At 40.0% G+C, this 21,729-nt stretch overlaps 2 protein-coding genes across 3 annotated transcripts; both read right to left on the minus strand.

Moving 5' to 3' along the window:
- Positions 1 to 5,892: 5,892 nt before the first annotated feature.
- On the minus strand, positions 5,893 to 6,609 carry LOC309718005 (free fatty acid receptor 2-like; the record flags this gene model as incomplete). The annotated part of the gene is made up of 1 exon (XM_082552947.1): positions 5,893 to 6,609. One exon carries the CDS (start codon positions 6,607 to 6,609, stop codon positions 5,893 to 5,895), a length of 717 nt encoding a protein of 238 aa, XP_082409073.1.
- Positions 6,610 to 6,677: 68 nt separating this feature from the next.
- Positions 6,678 to 21,415, minus strand: LOC309717107 (myelin-associated glycoprotein-like). Of its 2 annotated transcripts, none has more exons than XM_082551401.1 (10): positions 21,226 to 21,415; positions 20,907 to 21,016; positions 19,933 to 20,280; positions 19,120 to 19,416; positions 18,757 to 19,020; positions 9,874 to 10,155; positions 9,622 to 9,706; positions 9,441 to 9,497; positions 8,987 to 9,170; positions 6,678 to 6,811 (listed from the first exon to the last, which is right to left on the minus strand). In XM_082551401.1, the coding sequence occupies exons 2-10, from the start codon at positions 20,971 to 20,973 to the stop codon at positions 6,779 to 6,781; spliced, it is 1,617 nt and encodes a 538-aa protein (XP_082407527.1). In that variant the 5' UTR covers positions 20,974 to 21,016; positions 21,226 to 21,415; the 3' UTR covers positions 6,678 to 6,778. The 2 variants fall into 2 exon arrangements, with proteins under 2 accessions (XP_082407527.1, XP_082407526.1); XM_082551400.1 differs by having other exon boundaries at positions 19,933 to 20,289.
- Positions 21,416 to 21,729: the final 314 nt, after the last annotated feature.

Genomic DNA, 21,729 nt, shown 5'->3' on the forward strand with positions numbered 1-21,729 from the left:
TTTGTTCCCTATTTATGCCTTGATTCTGTTTTTTATGGGTCGTTGGCAACTCTACTAACTAACCTTATCAATTAAAAAAAGTTCACTATCAGTAACATCATAGCACCCACCCAGCTGTATAGAAACTCCATCATGCTAGCTAGTACGCAGTACAAGTTATTGTAACTGATGGTAAAAAGTCAGGACAACGAAAATAAACTACACCTAAACTTGGTTTATATCTGACCCAGTGTCACGGTCCTGGGTCGGTGACCCAGTGTTTTGAGTTTCTTGTGTCTCTGAGTTTTTGTACTTTTATCTTAGTTCTCTTTGTTGCCCCAGTTTATTGTATAGTCTAGTGCGTTAGTTTGGCTTTCTTGTATTCTGTTTAGTTTTCTCAGTATTTGTTGTTGTTCTCTGTTTCTTAGTTGCGCTGTCTCCCCTAGTCAAGTTCGCGTCTCTGTGTTAGACTTCCTGTCTTACTTTGAAGGTCTGTGTCTTATGTGAATGTGTTCTGCTTTGCTTCCTTGTCTCGTCAGTTCTAATTTCTCCCAGCTGTGCCCTCCTTCTGTGTCTCATTCCCCTCGTTACTTCCCAGTGTATTTAAACCCTGTTTCTCTGAGTCAGTGTTGTGTTGTGTGTCCCTCATGCTGTGTGATCCTTTGAGTGCCTCTCGGTGAAACGTTTGGTTCTGTTCTCCCAGTCTACGTTAGTTCTTCATTAGTTGTATCTTTTTCCTGCATCTACAATAACCTGCCCTTTTGAGTTCATTCCCGTGTTGCGAGTCCTGCATTTTGAGTCCTCACCTCCTGCCTGCACACAGCGATTCATGACACCCAGATAGATTGCAGGTCATAACTTCTTACCTGGAGTTCAGTTCACCTGATACTCGGACCGGCAGCCGCCTTGGGTCTCTCCTCCTCCTGCCTCCGCTTTCCCTCATCCACCTGCAGGCCTCTGTGGCAGCTCCGGCATAGCCACCACCAAACAACTGAGTTATTTACACATCGGCCAGCATCTGGCCAATCCAACACCTTTCATTGTTCATACCGTTACAAAAAAATAAGATTATCGGCCCATAAAAATGAAAATGCCCGATGGCCAGTCCTATGGTTGGGCCATCAGTTAACCCTTTGCATGCCAGCTGTGGCACATGTGCCCAGGGTTGTCTGCTTGTTCTTACTACAACTAAAATGCGACAGCAAAACGTGCTCTAGTGTGAACGCTCAAAGCGGCCCGCATGCGCAAAAGAAGACTTCACACACAACGCGCTCTGTTTAGACCCAGAGCAAACAGTATTGTTTGACTGATGGCCCTTAATATAAAGACTTCGGACTTTACATTTTTTCCCAATTTTTGCTTTAAGTTATTTTGTTATTTACATAATAATGTAAATAACCTAATAATGATCCTTATTGCTGTTTTAGAGAGGAGCGGTGCTTCAAAGGATAGTGGCAGATTTCTGTCAGAATCTGCAGATTATACAGTACAAAGAAAATGTTCACGTTGTCTTCCCAACAGTTTCACTGGATGGCCAGGAAGCGTTCACGATGTCTTATCGGGCGCTTCTCTGGCGCTGATAATTGGCGTCTGTCTTGTGTCAGTGACGGTGGCGGCAGGGGATTCTCTGGCTGGCTGGAGCAGCATCTAATAACCAACTCGCAAAATAAAACAAAATAAAAACAAAACAACAAACATGAAAACACCAGACATTATGACACAGACTTATAATTTGCATCGATGTTTTTTAGAAATTCCAGAGGGAGTGTTTGCCCGGGGCGCCAAACAGGCTAGGACCACCACTGCCTCATCCTTTTCTTCTTATTTTCCATCCTTAAAAATATTTTTAGACACCCTTCCAATGACTACATTTCTGATAAGTCTTTAGCAAACAACAGATGGATCAACAGAAGAGCCAGAAGAGCATTTACCAGGACGTTAAGTCAGTTTTTTCCTGTTTCTTAATTAAATGACTTTCAGATACTGTTTACCTGCTGTAAATAGTAGGGGTGGGTTTTTATAATCGATTCATCGATTAAAATCGATTCTGGCTTGGATAACGTAAAATCGATTCATTAAAATCCTGAATCGATTTTTTTATATAAATTTATTTTGCCCGAAATGCCAAAATCTCTGGTGACATCTCACAAAATTTCAAGAACCACCAAACAGTTAAGACAGTAAATGAGAGCAGGTACAGGGATTCTGCACATAGACTTAAACACACAGCGTGACCCGCGGATCAGAATCAGTTAGATGTCGCCTTTCTCACAGTCGGGGCTGAAAGCCGACAGCTCGCTGATTCTGATCTGTCGGCGGGTCGGCGCTTTGTGTTCACGCCCTTTATGCGCTGATTCTAAAGCTGTTAGTTTGATCTCTCTCCAAACAATATTGACCGAACCAGCAGTAAAAGAAGATCCAAACTACGCTTCACATAAACATCGTCATGAATTCACTCTGACTTTTACTGTTTTGCTTCCATCGCGATGCACAGCTCTCTCTCTCTCTCTCTCTGTACTTCAAGAACAGTTTCCCTTTCTTCATTATTCGCTTGCTTGTTACGCACAAGTCTACTGTTGTTTACAGCGCTGTCGGCCGCTGTTTTTTCCCCTTTTACATTCTTCCGAAAAGAAAACCTCATTTCTGCTGTTCAATACTGAACAAATTTAAACTTTTTAAAATTATTCAAAATGCAAAATGCTTAGCCGTGTCTCTAATAAAACCGCTGTAACGCCAGAGGTAGTGTTCATATGTTGATTAATGGTTTTCTTTCGTTTTTGATGTACTGCAGAATAGGGATGGGTATTGATAAGATTTTCACGATTCCGATTCCATTTTCGATTCTGTTTAATGATTCGATTCTTTATCGATTCTCTTATCGATTCTTTTTTAAAAAGGAGAACACTAAGGTCGAATAGCTTAGAACTTTGTTTTATATCTTCTCTTTGAACAAGATAGAAATTTAGGAGTAACATGGCCTTACAAATCCAACAGTGAGATCTTAAGAGATCCAGCCTATGGCTCTTCAATGGGGTGTCACGGGGACCCCGGGGAAAAAATTGTAAATGTAAAATAATAAAATAAATATTCTTCTGTAGCAATAACAAAGTATAACATAAATTATTCTGTAGCAATTACACAAGAATATCCAGTAATGTCCCTGCCTACAATTAAACACATTCACTTACCGAAAATCAACTGCTGTGGCAAATGGGTTCAAGCCTTTTACCGCAAACTTAGTCACTGCTCGGTGACATTAGTCTATCCTGGCTTGAAAGGAGACGCTACCGGTAGACTGCAGCAAGAACTGCCAGCGAGCGCCAGCCAGACTCTGTCTCTCTCATCATGGTCACCTAAACGCGCAGTAATGGCAGATAAGGCAGATCGCGCTAACATAATATGCACTGTTAGTTGATTATTTACCTGCCGCATTAACGGGAGAGGACGTGCAAACGTTACCGCTGCTGCTGGGTTGAGATTCACGAGTCCGGAGCGGAATTAAAAACACGACATTCATTTAAGGTCATCGCGTGTTTTGTGAGCAAATGCTTTTGGATATTCGTAGTGTTTCCTCCCTTAAATGAAGTATCTACTTTGCAAGTATTGCAAGTTGCCCTGTTGTCATCGGTTCTTGTAAAGTATAACCAAACTTTTTAGCGTTTGAGCCGCCATGTTTCCTGCCAGGTAAATGACACTCCGCAACGTGGTGACGTCATTCGGGGCGACTGGAATCAATAAGGGAATCGTTTGCAAAAATGGCAAACAATTCCAAGGAATTGAAACAGTGGGAACCGGTTCTCAACAAGAACCGGTTTTCGATACCCATCCCTACTGCAGAATATTTTTATAAAATCCCAGGCCAGGAAAATCACCTTCATGTTTTTCTGTGTTTTATCCTCAGCTACTTTGACACAAAGGCATCTGCTGTGAAGCTCACACCTGTGATAAAGTCTTGCGTGTGTCAGCTTCCTTTTTATTGATACAAAAATATGTAAATGTACTGATCTGAATTATATTTCTGACTGTCAAAATTTCCCAGATTTAAATCGAATCGAATCGAATTAAATCGAATCGTGGATCGAATCGATTCGGGACCTTGTGAATCAGAATTGAATCGATTCTAGAACTCAGTGACGATACCCAGCCCTAGTAAATAGTCTTTTTTAGGTCTTCAAAGTTATTACACAAATGCACGCACTGGAGAAACCACAAAATGAAATGAAATGGGTCGAGCACAGAAAAATGGTAGGTCCTGAGCAAAGATGGGACCATAACACTGAACATCTGGAAAGCTCTTCCTCAACATGAGAAAATCCAGCTCCAGGGAAGAAAAAAAATACAAAAATGTTAAAATTTTTATTTTATTGGTGGTAAAACTTTGGAATCTTGTAGACCACCATAACTTGTTTTGAGGCATGCTCTATCATATGGGATCCACCATAACTTCAAATTAAAGATTGCACCTGACTAAAAGGAGCTTGTGTCATGATATGGCTGTGTGGCACGCAGGAGATTGGACCCAAAATGCAAGACTCGCAACACACGGGAATGAACTCAAAATGCAGCTTTATTTGCTGACTCAAGGAAATGATACAAAACTAAACTAGACTGGGAAAATATAAGCTAAACTTTACAGAGATGCACACATGGGAACACACAGCATGAAGGAGGAGAGAGGACTGAGGGAGATGCTGACTTAAATACACAGAGGGATAACAAGGAAGTGACAAAACATGAGGAACACAGCTGACACGGATAACCATAACGAGACAGGGGAGGCTGGACTGAACAGAATGAACATGAAAACGTGGGACCTTCACAATAAAACAGGAGACATGACGTGGGAGTGGAGGAGAGGCAGACGAGGGAGCGAGGGAACACGAGGGAGAGCACAGACATGACGCGCTGGGGAAATGTGGAAAAAATAACAGAATGAAACACGAAGGGAGACACAGCACAAGAACTCACATCACAATGTGAAACAGGGACACATAGGGAGATACAGAGGGCAGAGATACAAGGGGGCATCCAATAAACTAAACGGAACAACCTAGGGATCTTAGAATAAATAATGAACTAATAAATTACAAAAACACAAGACAACCAAGAACGGTGGGTCAAAATGACTCAGGACTATGACAGCTTGGATAATCTCAACAATGTTAACAAGGTTCCATAGTTAGCATCTATTTCATTAAGACTTACAACAACACAGTTCCACTCATTTCAAATGCTTTTAAATTCACTGACTGATATTTGGATGCGATTTAAAGTCCAAAGTTCAGGACCAGTAGAGAACTGTAGTTACAGCATCTAATATCCCAGTGATATATATTACATATGAGCTTTGCAGTTAAGGTTAAATAAATTACTATATATTGATACTAATAAAGAAAATCAGTTGTTATATGAAAAAGCTTTCAAAAATAGAGCAAAAAACACAACAAACGAAAAAACTCCAATCATTTAAATCCCACATATTTCACTGACGAAAAATGTGTCTTATCGTTTGCTAAAATAAATGTAAAACCTGATTTAGGTGCCTTTTAGAAGTGCCATCACCTCTTACTTAATGTGTGTGGTTTGTAATTAACAACATACCTCTTTCTAAATAACTTGCAGACTGCATGAATGCAGAAAAGTGGCCAGTCCAAAATAAAGAAAAGAGGAAGTTTTGTGTCAGGGCTGCAGGGCTCATTTTATATTTTGATATTTGCACTTGAATGAAAAAATAAAATAAAGTGTTGAAATTTTCATATGCAACAAACATGTCTTTGAATTTTGTAGAAAACAGGAAAAACAGTTTCAAAAGGAAAATACAGTCCTTTCGAAAAATATTAGATCATCATCAGCAGTGAACTTAAATGTGTTAATGGTACATTTAGTTTTGAAAATGTATTTTTCCATCTCTTATTAGTTAGTGGTGCTGTTGTTCCTTTTCAGTCCTAAAAAATTGAACCACTTCCTAAAAATGAATGTTTCACTTGAGAAGCGAAAGGTAGACGAGGAAAAGTAGAAGATGATGGGATCGATACAGGTGTTGAAACAGCTCAGAAGCAACATGTAGTACCTCCACTCTGGACTTAGTCCCTGGATGTAACCCACTAAATGAGATAAATTGTATGGCAGAACACAAATGAGGAACACAGCAAGAGTCCCTGAGGCCATGCCAATGGCCTTCTGTTTCTGCATCTGGGATATCCTGGGCAGGCTGTACAGAATCGAGATGCAGCGCAAGTAGCAGTAAACACAAATAAGAAGAGGTATGAGGCAGAGTACAAAGAAAATCTCCAGACGTACTGGGAGGAGGATCTTCAACTGCTTCTCTGAAAACTGTTCATAACACGCATTGGAGTTATTACTGGCCAGAGATGGGTGATGCTGGATGATGAAAATGATACTGCAGTGTGCTGATGAGATGAGCCAAACAGCAACACTGATAACAATTGCATACACAGGTTTCTGCAGTAGATGATAGGTGATAGGAAATGCTACTCCTATGTAGCGGATCACACTGACTGCCATCAGCAGCAAGGAGCTGGTGTAGATTGTGGAGAAAAAGGTGAAGGTAGTGATGGAGCACATGAAGTTGGGCAGATCCCACTTCATACCAGATGCTGCCTCGTGCATCTTGAAAGGAAGGATGACCAAAAACAGCAGGTCGGAGATGGTCAAATTAAGCAGCAGGATGTCTGTTGGACGTAGCTTGGAACAGATCTTGGTACTAAACGCATAGAGAGCCAAGAGATTACAGGGGAAGCCGATCAGGAATGAAATGATGTAAACTGAGAGAATGATCTCACTCCTCACTGTAGACTCCACCATTATTGACCTAAATCAACATTTAGAAAAAAACACACATATCAACTGAAATGTTTTTGGTTAGAAAGACAAATGACATTTTAAAAATTACTTTCTATTTTTACACTTGGAACAACTTTGTGTGTAAGCATGTTGTTGTCCAAAAAAGAAGAAGCTTAGCTTTTTTCTTTATACCTGTTTCTGTCCTAAAAATCCCTCACAAAGCATCCTTGAATAAACTTACATTGTCTAGAAAGTGTGGTAATACCGAACAATTATTTTATACTGGATAAATTTTCCTCTGGCTTCCCAGACAAATTTTCCATTTTTGAAAATAATAACACATCACACATCACAGCCTTTTTGGCAGCTAAGACCTTCTGTTGTTTCTATTTTGTTAGAGGCACATTTCATACAACAGGGATGCAAATAACTAAATAATTTACATAGTATGGGGTTAGTGCTATGATGGTTTTGGTTTTCTTTTTGGTTTTCAAATTGGTGTACTTATTTCAATTAATGAACTTATTTGTTTGTAACCAGGTTGAATTTGTCATTTATTAAAATGTGTTGAAATATTAAAAATGGCGAAATTCATCTTAAAATGTCAAGTAATAATAATGTTAACAAGACGTCCACAAATCCAAATGTGGTCGTTGTGGACTATAAATAGCCCGTACACGGCAGTCCTACCAATGTCAACACTAGACGTTAGACGTCAAAAAAGATGTTGCTTGGGTTTACAAAACAACCCCATCAATTGGACTAAAACTGTACGTCTAAAAGGGACATTTAAAAGACATCACTCTGCACAGTGGGTTCATTCTTTTGACTAGGACAGCAAGCTGAAGATACTGGTATGTTTTCTGATTTATACCAGATGATTTTGTAACTGGATAACTATGTTTCAACAGCCTCTAATAACACTGACACAGAATGAATAGCATATTTGCTTAATACTGCTATATCATCAGCATACAATTTGTGTTCTCTGTCACAGACATTTGATTTTAAAGAATTCAGATCAGCATGATGACGTTTGAGCAATAGATGCAGTTGTAACCTCAGTTGTAATTGTGATCCTGTTTCCGTTTACTAAAAATATGATTAAAATAACTTTTGGATATGATTTTAATTGCTCAATTTCTTAACTGCAAGCAGGCTCTGGTATGTTTCATTTCATTAGGTAAATAAATTTACTTACGCAGCAGCAGAAGATTCCAAAATGCTGTGACTAAAACTACTACTAGTCTGACTCCGGCTGTATTTCATGAAAGACTTACAGCTTAACTCGTGGGTTCAAAGATGGGCTGATATAAAATGTGAGAAACTGGAAACACTGAGTCAAGCTCCATCAAACACACAGGGGACTACAAAAAGCAATAGCAGCCACCATTGAGTTAATATTAACTCAAATGCAAAACTGCAATTGATGTTGGCTCTTCTTTGTCTGAAATTCTATAATCATAAACTTTTATTCAAATATATAATATATATATATATTCAGTATATTTTATATTCAAACTTAGACCTCTCATAGAAGAGGGCATTGTGTAAGAAATTGTTTTTCCACAATATTTTAATTATCCTTATTTGAATATATTCCCACCTTGGCATGATTATAGATGTTTGTCAGTTTTGCAGTGGAGTAAAGAACAAGTATTCTTCTGCTTGCAGTTCAGTTTTCTGTTGTTTAAATATTGATTTCCTTGTTTGTTAGCATTAGGAACACTAACATGTTAAGATTGCAACAGGAAATAAAGGTAGACATGTATATGTTCAAAAATATAACTGATGCTTTGACAAAACTATCTAGTCTAACAGTGACAAGTCTAACAGAATTGCTTAAGAGAAAACTGAGAGTACAAAAGTATGTCACTCTAATATGCATTGCAAGTAGACTATATTGCTCCAACAATCAATGGAACCTACTGTGTGAGACAGCAGCAAATTCCCTCTGGTCATTACTCCAGATAAACCCTCATGTTGCAATACAAATTTTGTGGGAAGTAAAATATATAATTTTACTACTTTTAGATGTTTGAGAAATTACAATAGTTAAAAAAACAATAGCATAACATAACTGTACAGTCTGATTTAAGCAATTTGATTATATGTGTCAAGATCTACATCAACTTCCATTCTGATACATGTAGTGTGATTTCATATGCTTTAAACTTGAAATGAGTATTTTCTGTGGTAAAACCTCGTCAGGTGGCTCTGTTTCATTTTTGCTTTGGAGAAGCGTTTCACTGTTTTGGTAGTGTTGAGATCTCGCCGATCTTTGCATTTCTTCCAGGAAATCATTGTCATAAACACAGGAAAGTCTTTCCATCTCCAGGGCTCTGTCAGGTCTGTGTAGGTGTATTTGTGTGTCTTCATTTTGTGAGCTAGCAAAAGTTAGAAGAAAAATATTACAAAGCCACCCAGAAACTTTAAATATTTTTGCTCATTTAGAGACATACCATGTTATATTCTGCAGCAACTGACCCCCAATCATTGTGTAAAGGTTTTTGCTGCCTTTCATATGTATATTTGAGCTCTTACAGAAGAGATTACTCAGATAAATAAGGCTACTTTACTTATTGCATACGAATTATCATATCTTTACAACACATCATCAAAACTGAGGTAGCTTCATTTGAAATGATTTTCCTCACCGATGAAAAATGTTGTTTATCTGTTGTTGCTGGACTTGACCTCCTCCAAAAAATAATCTAAAAGATGTTTGAATTTAGTAAATTTGAAATATATGTTTGTCAAGTATTTAAAAAGAAATCTGTGTTAATACTTTTACATCTTAAACACCAAAAACAATAACATGAAACACAGTTTACCAACCTCTTTACAGGATATTTTCTGTAAATGAGAACAGCACATCCAAAGAGGAAAATCATTCCTGGAAGCATGAGCCACAGCAAAAGGGCTGAAAAACAAAGAAACATTTTTTACAGACACACATTCAATTCAATTCAATTCATTTCAATAAAACTTTATTGATCCTGAAGGTTGACCCCGAAGGAAATTGGGTAAACACCATTCATGCCTGAATACACAAACATATACACACTGTTAGTCTTAAGTGCTACTTACATGATTCTGACAAACTGACTGCAGGTATCTTTTTGGTGTCACTTCCATGTGGGTTTCTGCCTGTGCACGATACATTGGTCTGGGTTTTAACTTTAATCTTTATTTCCCCAAAGACTACATGTTTCTTATTTGTCAAAGCAGAGGTGAATGAGGACAAATGGGTGTAATTTCCATTTATAATCCAGTATATAGAAGCATTAGGGGATGCATCAACCAAACAGATACACCTCAGAAGGTCTCCTGTAAGGTGGCACGAGGTCTCAGGTAGGATTACAGGGCGATCTAAAAAGACCAAATATAAATCAGAATCAGAATCATAATCATAATCGTGTTTATTGGCCAAGTATATGTGCAGACACATACAGGGAATTTGGTTCCGGTAGATGGTGCCTCTCAAGCACAGCAATGTAAATCTCACACACACACACACACACACACACACACACACACACACACATACACACACACACACACACACACACACACACACACACACACACATTACACATACATACACATCGCTGTGTAAACCAACTATAAATAACTAATCTAAACTTATATACATAAAATACAGAAATGAAATGAGGTGGAATGAATACTACAGAATGTACATAAGGTGCAGCTGCAGTCTGGCAGTGGGAGCAGTGTGACAGGTCAACTGTTTAGAAGGGAGATGGCGAGGGGAAAGAAACTGTTCCTATGTCAGGTGGTCCTGGTCTGCAGGCTTCTGTACCGTCTGCCAGAGGGCAGCAGATCAAAAAGTCTGTGACCAGGGTGTGAGGGGTCTGCGATGATTTTCCCTGCCCGTTTCCTGGTTCTTGAGAGGTACAGATCCTGGATGGAGGGCAGGGGGACGCCGATGATCCTTTCTGCTGCCTGCACAGTCCGCTGCAGTCTGCTCCTGTCCTGTTTAGTGGCTGCTCCATACCAGACTGTGATGGAAGAGCACAGGACAGACTCAATGACGGCAGTGTAGAACTGGATCAGCAGCTCCTGTGGGAGACTGTACTTCCCCAGTTGTCTCAGGAAGTACATCCTCTGCCGGGTCTTTTTGAGGATGGAGTTGATGTTGGTCTCCCACTTCAGGTCCTGGGAGATGGTGGTACCCAGGAACTTGAAGGTCTTCACAGTCGACACAGGGCTGTCTGATATGGTGAGGGGGAGCAGAGTTGAGGGATGTCTCCTGAAGTCCACTGTCATCTCTACAGCTTTAAGAGTGTTCAGCTCCAGATTGTGCTGACTGCACCAGAGTACCAGCCGCTCAACTTCCTGCCGGTATGCAGACTCATCACTATCCTGAATGAGGCCAATGACAGTGGTGTCATCTGCAAACTTTAGAGTTTAACAGCCGAGTTCTTGGAAGTGCAGTCGTTAGTGTAGAGGGAGAACAGTAGTGGTGAGAGGACACATCCTTGAGGGGCACCAATACTGAGGGACCGAGTTTCAGAGGTGATCTCCCCCAGCCTCACTTGTTGCTTTCTATCTGTCAGGAAGCTGGTGATCCACTGACAGGTAGCTGGTGACACGCTGAGCTGGGAGAGTTTGGAGGAGAGAAGTTCAGGCACAATGGTGTTAAAAGCTGAACTAAAGTCCACAAACAGGACCCTGGCATGAGTTCCCGGGCGGTCGAGGTGTTGCAGGATGTAATGCAGCCCCATGTTTACTGCATCATCCCTACCGACCTGTTTGCCCGGTAGGCAAACAGTATATTAGGTATATTAGTAGGCAAATAGTATATTTGCTGGTAGGCAAATATTACTACATCACATTTATGCAAACCTCTTAGATATGTGTGGTTTATAACTTTCAGTGAACATGAAAATTATTTATCATCTTGGCCTAAACTTACAATTTATAAGGCCCTTTTTGACAAAACTCCCTAGAATGAAGAGTGGTGGAAGTCTAAGGAAACCATGATGTCTTTCTGCTAAAAATTAGTTTCTGGCAGAAATTAAGATTATTTACATGCATTTTAGCCACTGTAAGTTTTAAGGTTTTTGAAGCTTAAAATTATTTATGGCAAAGAGAAGACAAGTGGAATGACAAAGAGATATGATAAATATAAATATCCTACAACTGCTTAACAACAGTAAGTGAGTAAAACATAGTTTAAATTGTTCATGCTTGTCTACATACATGCAGACACTTTCACGGGGCATACGCTAACATCTCCAACAAAGCTTTAAAATCATATGCACACTCATGACCAAAAAATGCCTACAAATGGGTTTAGTCACTACAAGCTGCAGTCAGTTGCAGAACAACAACAACAACAACAAACTTTATTTATAGAGCACATTTAAAAACCAGCGGTATACCAAAGTGCTTAACATAAAAGACAGAAAAGTAACATGAGTATTATAAGGCCTCAACAAAGTATCAAATATACTCACAGGTCATTGCCACTAATACACAGGGGTAGTATAAAATGCATATCAAGTAAAAACATAGTAAAAGCACAAGCCATAAAAATATGTATAAAGAAAAATAGAGTAAGTCTAAGTAAGTAAGTAAGTAAAATTTTATTTATATAGCACATTTCTAGATAGAGATCACAAAGTGCTTTACAAGATATAACAGATTAAAAAGACAAAATACAAACAAAGTTAGCAAAAGGCAGTTTTAAAAAGATGTGTTTTTAGCTGTTTTTTAAAAGTAATCAATGAATCAGCGGATCGTAAGTCCTGAGGAAGGGAATTCCACAGTCTGGCGGCCACAGTAGCAAAAGCTCTATCACCCCTAGTTTTCAGTCTCGTATACTGAATGACAAGTAGGCCCTGACTACTCGACCTCAGAGACCTACTAGGGGCATAGGGCTGTAAAAGTTCAATGATATATGGTGGTGCTTGTTGTTGAAGAGCCTTGAAAGTTAAAACCAAAATCTTAAACTGGACTCTAAATTCAACAGGAAGCCAATGTAACTGCATGAGCAACGGTGTTATATGTGAAAATTTAGAAGCTTTCGTCAAAAGTCTTGCTGCAGCATTCTGAACGATCTGCAGACGCTCCAAAGAACCTTTATTTAAACAAGTAAACAGGGAATTGCAATAGTCCAGTCGTGAAGAGATAAAAGCATGAATAACAATCTCCAGTTCGGTATAGGATATAATAGAGCTCAATTTAGAAATATTTCTTAAATGATAAAAGCAAGACCGAACAAGAGATTTAACATGACTATCTAACGTAAGAGCAGGATCAAGGATAATCCCTAAGTTCCTGACAGATGGTTTTACAAACGTTGAAAGAGGACCAAGAGCATTTATTATACTGGGTATATGTCTATCTGGGGCACATAAGAGGACTTCGGTTTTACTGTCATTTAGTTGGAGGAAGTTTTCAGCCATCCAGCCTTTAATGGTTTCCAAGCACACATTTAAAAGCCGCAGCTTAGAAGCCTCTTCCGGTTTAAAAGATATATAGAGTTGGATATCGTCTGCATAACAATGGTAACAAATATCCTCAAAAGGGCTCAAAATGTGCTGAAGAGGGAGTAAATAAACTAAAAACAGTAATGGCCCTAGCACAGAGCCTTGTGGCACACCAAAAGACAGGGACGCAGAAGATGATCTATACTTAGAAACTGCCACAGAAGAATATCGTTCAGAGAGATACGAGGAGAACCATTTCAATGCAGTCCCAGAGACACCAACCCAGTGTTTCAGCCTGTTAAGTAAAATATAGTGGTCAACAGTATCAAAGGCCGACGTAAGATCCAACATTAAGAGAACAGAACATTTACCTGCATCGCTTTGTAACAAAATGTCATTAGAAACTCTAAGAAGGGCTGTTTCAGTGGAATGAACTTTACGAAAGCCAGATTGAAATTTGTCGAAAATACTATATTTATCTAAAACTGCTGTAAGCTGCTTAGCCACGATCTTCTCTAGAATCTTAGCAATTAACGGAATTTTTGAGATCGGTCTATAATTGCTAGTGAGAGATGGGTCCAGCATAGGCTTTTTTAACAAGGGATGTATAACAGCAGTTTTAAAATAGGCAGGGACTATGCCCGAGGCCAAGGAGGTATTAATTATAGTAAGAATACAGGGACCAGTAGAGTAAAAGACATTTTTAAATAATGATGCAGGTAAAAAATCAAGAGAGCAAGAGGATAATTTTGTTGCACTAACTATTTTTCCCAGCTCTGGTAGTGAAACAGGTGAAAAACCTTCTAAAACAACAGGCCGAGCTGGCGTGGGAACAGACAGCGCAGACGCTGAAAAAGACAGGTTTTTCCTTATGTTGCTAATTTTTTCTAAAAAGAAAGCAAGAAAAGTTTCACAATCTTCAACAGAAGAAATAATAGCAGCAGGTGGAGCAGGAGTAATAATATTAGTAATAGTATCAAATAAAACTTTAGGATTACCTCTGCTCCTTGCAACCAACTGAGAAAAGTAAGCAGCCCTCGCAACTCTAATAGCATTGTTAAAGGAGGCTAAAAGATCCTTTAAATAGAGGAGATGAACATTTAAGTGAGTTTTCCTCCATAACCGCTCAGTTTTACGACAATTACGTTTTATAAGACGAATGTTGTCATTTAACCAGGGTACAGACTTGGAAACAGGCACAGGTCTCATTTTAATCGGACAGATTTCATCTAAGATCGAAAGACAATGATAATTGAATAGATCTATAGAAAAATCAACATCGTTTTGTGGGGATAATGTTAAATTAAAAACATCAGAGAACTTCTGTGCTGTGGAGGAGTCTAAAGTGCGGGAAATAACTGTCCGATGAAGAGACATAGGCTCATAAAAAGACATATTAAAAAAGACACAATAATGGTCAGAAATAAAAATGTCCTTAGAACAGATATAATCAATATTCAGACCCAAAGAAAAAACAAGGTCCAGTGTATGGCCTTTGTTATGTGTGGGGCCAGATACATGTTGGATAAAATGAAAAGAGTCCATGATACTGGTAAAACTCCTAGCAAAGAGGTCGGACTCATCATCAATATGTATATTAAAATCTCCCACAAGAAGCAATTTAGACAACCTCATAGTAGAGGACAGAAAATCACTAAACTCGGCTAAAAACGAGTTGTTTGGGCCAGGAGGGCGATAGACCAACGCACAGTAAAAAGGATCCTTCTTTCCAATTTTGATGAGCTGCAGTTCAAAAGACAGAAAGTGTCCAACTTTCACTGAACGGCAGTTAAAACGGCTCCGAAATGCCACCGCGAGGCCTCCTCCACGACCAGATCCTCGAGGCTGGCTAATGACAGAGAAGCCATTTGGGCACATTTCAATAGTAGACGAATAATCCGACCCCCGTTGCCAGGTCTCAGTCAAGAACAGGAAGTCCAGATTTTTAGAAACAATAAAATCGTTAAGCACAAACGATTTATTCGTCAAAGATCGGGCATTAAAGAGCGCCATAGACAGCGGGGTGAAAACATTGTTGTTGGAAGAAGCTAGAGTTTCTCGAATTAAAGGGCGTAAATTCTCGGGATCAGACCCTTCACGTTCATATATTCCACTCACCGAGGGGATGAAAAGCCAGTCGGCAGGAGAGTCTGGATGAACCCTTCTGAGATAACACGGCCTTGGAGAGCTGGGCCCCCTATATCCAAGTAGGGCCTTGGGAGACAGATTCCTCTCCATATAGCTGTCATGTGCGTAGGCAACGGAAAACGCCCGACATCGCTTTCCAATTCGTCCCCGCCGCCAGAGGAGCCTAAGCTTCACCTGGATGCCCGATCTCTTTCCTCTTCTTCTCCGTAGTCTACGGGGAACGCTGAAAGCGCTGGCCGAAGATCCAGTCACAGGCAGAGGGTGGAAGGTACCAAAGGAGTGCGGAGAAAAGTGTGGAGAATGGAAAGTCCCACAAAAGGAAGGAGAAAAAACATCTTTGGCCGTCATTGACGAACGGATGGATAACAGCGTCAGACGATCGTAGACCAAGGCAGCCAGTACATCATTAAAACAGTTAAAAAACAGCAGAGTAGAAAGAAAAAACACGACAATAGAGCGAGACCAACTACACCCGGCAGCGGCGAAGCCAAACACAGGCGCCATCATGCCGGAAGTGACGTCCAGGCACGAGCATTAACAAGCAGGAAAAGCGAGATTAAACAAATAGGTTTTTAACCGTGATTTAAAAGATTGGATAGAATCGGACGCCCGGATCGCAATCGGAAGGTTATTCCACAACTCTGGTGCAGCCAGGGCAAACGCCCGGTCACCTCTAGACTTCAGCCGAGATCTAGGCTGCACCAAGAGTAACTGAGTAGATGATCTTAATGCTCTGGCAGGAACATACGATTTAAGGAGTTTGCTAAAGTAGCTCGGTGCTGTGTTGTTGGTAATTTTAAACGTAAGCAGCAGTATTTTAAATTGGATGCGGTATTTAATGGGCCAGCTAGAACAGGGGATAGCTCAGTAGGTAGAGTGGTGGCCCCATGATCGGAAGGTCGGGGGTTTGACTCCACTGAACGGCTACCCTGAGGTACCCCTGAGCAAGGTACCGTCCCTACACACTGCTCCCCGGGCGCTACATTGGTGGCTGCCCACTGCTTCACTGGGGGGTGAATGGGTTAAATGCAGAGGAACTATTTCCCTATGGGGACTAACACACACACTTTACACTTTACTTTACAGGGGTGATACAGGCAAACTTCCCAGCTCTGGTCAGAATGCGTGCCGCAGCATTTTGGACTGTCTGCAGTCTATGAAGGAGGGCAGAATGAAGACCGAAATACAGTGAATTGCAGTAATCCAGCCTAGAAGTCACAAAGGCGTGGATGAGCTTTTCCAGGTCCTTATGTGAAACATAGTGCCGAGCCTTAGAGATGAGACGCAGTTGGTAGAAACTAGATCTAACTACAGCAGACACTTGTTTATCGAATTTGAACGAGCTGTCAAGCAACACGCCCAAATTGCTAACAGTGTCAGAAAGGGAGCTGGTAAGGGAACCAAAGGCATCACAAAGTTGGCCATGAGGAACGTTGCTGCTAAATACCGCGATTTCAGTTTTCTTATCATTTAGGATAAGAGAGTTTGCTAAGAGCCAATCTTTGACCTTACGCATGCACTCTTGAAAGCAGTGCAAGGATAAAGCAAGATCATCATTTAGTTCAAAGTAGATCTGTATATCATCAGCATAGCAGTGAAAGGCGGTGCGGTATTTCTCAAAGATTGCACTTAGAGGGAGCATATACAGTGAGATAAGAGTAGGGCCCAACACAGAGCAAGTGCCCAGGTTGACAGAGAAGGACCTATTGGAGAGGTATGATTTAAACCAATCAAGGGCAACACCTTTAATGCCTACAGTATGCTCAAGCCTCGCTAATAAGATGTTGTGATCTACCATATCGAAGGCCGAGGATAAATCCAATAAAACTAGGGCCGCAGAGCGTCCAGTATCAGCAATTAGAAGAAGATCGTTGAGGACTCTAAGCAACGCTGTTTCAGTGCTATGATGTGGTTTGAAGGCAGACTGGAATTTATCATTAATGTGATTCCAGCCAGAGAGTAAGGAAGAATTCAATAGCGATAAAATACTGGGTCCAATTACATCGAAGCAGTCCTTAACTATGCGAGATGGGAGGGTATCATGTATAGGATTAGTATTGTTCAGTTGTTCAACTAAATGCTTAAGAGTAAGGAGTGACACGGGCTCAAACTGATGGAAAGTAGACGAACAACCAGGGCTACAAACAGGGCTAGACATTAAAGGAAGTGAAGACTTAAGAGATGAAACTTTATCTAAGAAGTGATTTAAAAATTGTTCACAAAGAGCAGGAGAGCACACCAGCGGCATAACAGGGCAGGGATTGACCACTAAATTAAAAATTTTAAATAGCGTTCGGGGATTGTGACCATTAGCCAGGATAATTTTTGATAGGAAAGCCACCATTTTGGCAGCAGTTTGGAATTTCGAGTGGCTGGCACGTAGGATTTCATAAGATAACTGGAGTTTATCTTTTCTCCACCTCCTCTCATCGCGAAAGAGTTTAATTTACAGGGACTGGTGTTTTTGACTGACGCTAGGAGGTTGCTATTCTATTTTTACTCATATGACTGAGCAACTGACTTGCTCTTAAATATGAAGTAGCTTCATCAAATTGTGTGTCCAGTGTTGGGCACTTATTTCGGTTGAGCTGATTTAACATACCCTTGTTTGTCTAAAGTTATCTCTGGATGGTGGTGTGTGAGCTGAAACTTCTTGTTCTAATTCTTTCCAGATTGTTTTAATTGATTAAATAAAATATTTAGCACTAAGATAAGCGTGTCGTAGAAAGTAACAGTTGGTAAAGACGCAAAGTTTCGGTGTTTTTTTGCTTCAGGCTGGGGTCCTTCTGATGTTGTTTTCCCCGCACGGTGGCACGGTGGTTAGCACTGTTGCCGCACAGCAAGAAGGTCCTGAGTTCAATTCCACCATCAGGCCGGGGTCTTTCTGTGTGGAGTTTGCATGTTCTCCCCGTGTTTGCGTGGGTTCTCTCCGGGTACTCCGGCTTCCTCCCACCGTCCAAAGACATGCAGCTTGTGGGGATAGGTTAATTGATTAATCCAAATTGTCACTAGGTGTGAATGTGCGAGTGAATGCGAGTGTGAATGGTTGTCTGTCCCTATGTGTTAGCCCTGCGACAGACTGGCGACCTGTCCAGGGTGTACCCCGCCTTTCGCCCTATGACAGCTGGGATAGGCTCCAGTGCCCCCCGCGACCCTGAAAAGGATAAGCGGAAGCGAATGGATGGATAAATAAAATATTGATATTTGGTTTCCTTGTAGCGATGCAATTCAAAATATAATATTCCTTTCCTACACCCCTGCTAAGATGACAAATATTGATATATTTTCTAGGATGAATAGCCTTTTTTTATTATGTTATTGTGGTTTGTTGTTGTTGTTGTTGTGTGTGTGTTTCTTTTTTTCTTACACTGAACATCCAGATCCACCCAGACGGACTGTTGCACTCCAAAAGCATTTTGAGCCATGCAGGACAGAGATGTATCTCGTGCAATGTTGTTGAAATGCTTTGTACTCTGAGTTGAATTTTTGATCTTGTGCTGGTCTAATTGTCTTATAAACCATAAGTATTTGTGTGGTGGGGGGTTACTATTAGCAACACACTCAATGTTGATGCTGTCACCTTCCACCACAACTTTCTTTTCCTTTTTCACTGTAACAGTGACAGGCTTATCTGTGGATATAGGAAATCATAACAACAAGACAGTTTGTTAAGATAAATAAATGTAGGTCTACGATTTACTGTATTTAGAGCACATATTGCTTTTCTCACATAAAATGTTGAGTGTCATTTCACTTCCAATGGTAAAGGTTTTAAACTTAGCCGAACAGCGAATCCTCCTGTTATGCATCAGATATGTTGCTACTCCTCGCAGTGTCTTTTGGTAGAACCACTGGCCATGCACTTCCATGTGGAAATCCACAAAAGTGTAGTTTTCCAGAAGTGTGTTTGCATTCCATTGAAGCGATGGAGGTAAGAAAGGGCAAGAGTAGATTATGCTGCAGTTGGCCTGGAAATTCTCCCCTTCCACCATTTTCTTCTGTATGTAGATTATGGGAGCTTTTCTTTCTAGAAGTTAAAAAAAAACAAAAAACAAAACGTAATAAAGAGAAAAAAATGTCTTGTATATCTTGAGATTTAGAATTTTCTAAATGACATGTACTGTATGGCAAATTGCTATTGTACACTTAAACCAAGTAGCCGTGTTATGTGCTGGGTTTCTTGGATGTGTAACAGATTTTGAGTTTTCCAAATTCTGTCAGAACTAGTTTTTAGTTGTTTTTATTTACATTTTCACAGAATTTTTTATATATATATTTGTTATTAAGCTCCTGCAACCATGGTCATTTTCTAAATAATACTTTTTGGCTTTTTGCCTTTATGGTGATATTACAGTGAGATGAACAGGGAGGCAGGGAGGAGAGAGTGAGAGGGGAAGAAACGCAGCAAAGGGCCTCATACTCATACCCGGGTGCTGCTCTATAACACATGTGGTTGCCCAGTCACCCACTCATCCACTGAACTAAACTGGCACGTAACATTGGTCAGTCTGACTTAAATGGAAGTTTGACAATATTCACTTACCAACACTGATAGTTACAGTTTGATCATGGAATGTCTGAGTTGTCTGAGAGTCTGGATTGATCCACACATAAACACGTAGGTTATGGTCAGCTGTGCTCACATTGTCAATCATCAGGGTGCAGTTTCCCTCTGCAGCGTTGCCAGATACTTTGGTGCGTCCTCTGAACTGCTGTTCCACGTTATAAGAATAAACTCCATCATAAACAACAGGATACTTTAGATTATGATACTGGTACCAGATAACTCGATCGTAAGGTTCTGTCTGACATGGCACCACAACACAGGTTCCTTCATCAGCAACAACTGTTTTGGGTACTCTAACGCTGAAGCCTTTCACCTGCTGGAGAACTGAGGTACCTCAAAAGGGTGAGAGGAAGAGGAGAGCAGAAGGGAAGATCAAAAACATCACAAAACCACAAAATGTTGTAATAATATCTTTGCTGACGAATAATAAAATAAAATAGGTGACCCACAAATAGAAACGCTGATGCACAGAGAGATGCTATTATGAAAGCTGGCTAACCACTAAGAGACATCAACCATATATAAATAACAAAAAACCACCAGTGACTTCTCAGAAATCAACCTAATATTGCTGTCAACTCATTAAAAATGAAATGAGTGGATGTTCTGTCTTCCTGTATTCTGCTTTCTGTCTTCAAATTCTAAGGAACATATCCTACCTTTACTGCAAAATTACTAAAGATTAATTTGATGAGGTTACACGATTATGACTTTTTCACATTATCAAAGTAGCCAAACGTATTACTACAGGAAAATAATACAGTAATACCAATAGTATGGATATAAGATTTTCGTAAAACCTGTGCAGCTTTTATGTTGTTTTTTTCCCATTGTTTTTCTCTCACTCATATGGTGCAGTCATTCTACGTTGACAGTTGATTTTACATTGCATGAACTGTTTAAAAGCATTATCAGCAACAGAACTAAAGACAGAAACAGGTCGTTATTACCAGTCATCAAGCTCAGCAGTCTAAGCAGATGAACAGAGGCCATGAAGACAGCAGTCACTTTACTCATCCGATAAGTCACCTTTGGCCTTTCAACCTCTGAAACGCAGCAGCTGTAACATTGTATTTATAATACAGGTCATAATACACTAACACAAAATCAGTTACTGAGGAAGTGTATAGTACTACAGTTGATTTTTCTACACTAGAATCCTCAAGTTCTTCCAGGTTGAACAAAGCATAAAACTTGGCTTTACATCAGTAATACAGCTTTAGATCTTCTGAAAGGAAGTTCAATCTTTATATCTTATGAGAAACGTACCTGGCAAGAGAGATGCTGCTTCACTGTGTTTGTGATGTCCCAGTCTGTTTCTGTTCTCAAGTCCACCTTTTGACCACAACCTAAATTGCTCTGCCACTCTCTGCTATTCAGCCTCAAACAGGAAACTTGCAGTGCTCATTTAAGGCAGTCAGTCTGAAAGTGAGAAACTCGGAAAGAAGGGCTCTGCTTGTTTCACCGAATTTACAGTTTGCTAAACACTTCATCACATGTTGTTCATTAAACTCCAAAGCAGTGTGACAAAGGTTAGATGGATTTGGACCGATTCCTGTGTTAATCTAAGTGCTTAGAAAAATGATTACATACATATTTATACATCACTTTTCATAATGCAACAAGGAGGAACGTAGGAACTCAAAATAAGGTTAGATCAGGTGATGAACAAATATTATTATCAGCCAATGCAATGCAACCAAGAACATTTAGTCAGTGAAATGACGTCAATCACCCCCATATCTAGTGTGTCTTCGCAAGTGAATACATTCT

The sequence above is a fragment of the Aulonocara stuartgranti genome (genome assembly GCF_965226115.1).
Source record: "Aulonocara stuartgranti genome assembly, chromosome: 11".
NCBI classification, from domain to species: domain Eukaryota; kingdom Metazoa; phylum Chordata; class Actinopteri; order Cichliformes; family Cichlidae; genus Aulonocara; species Aulonocara stuartgranti.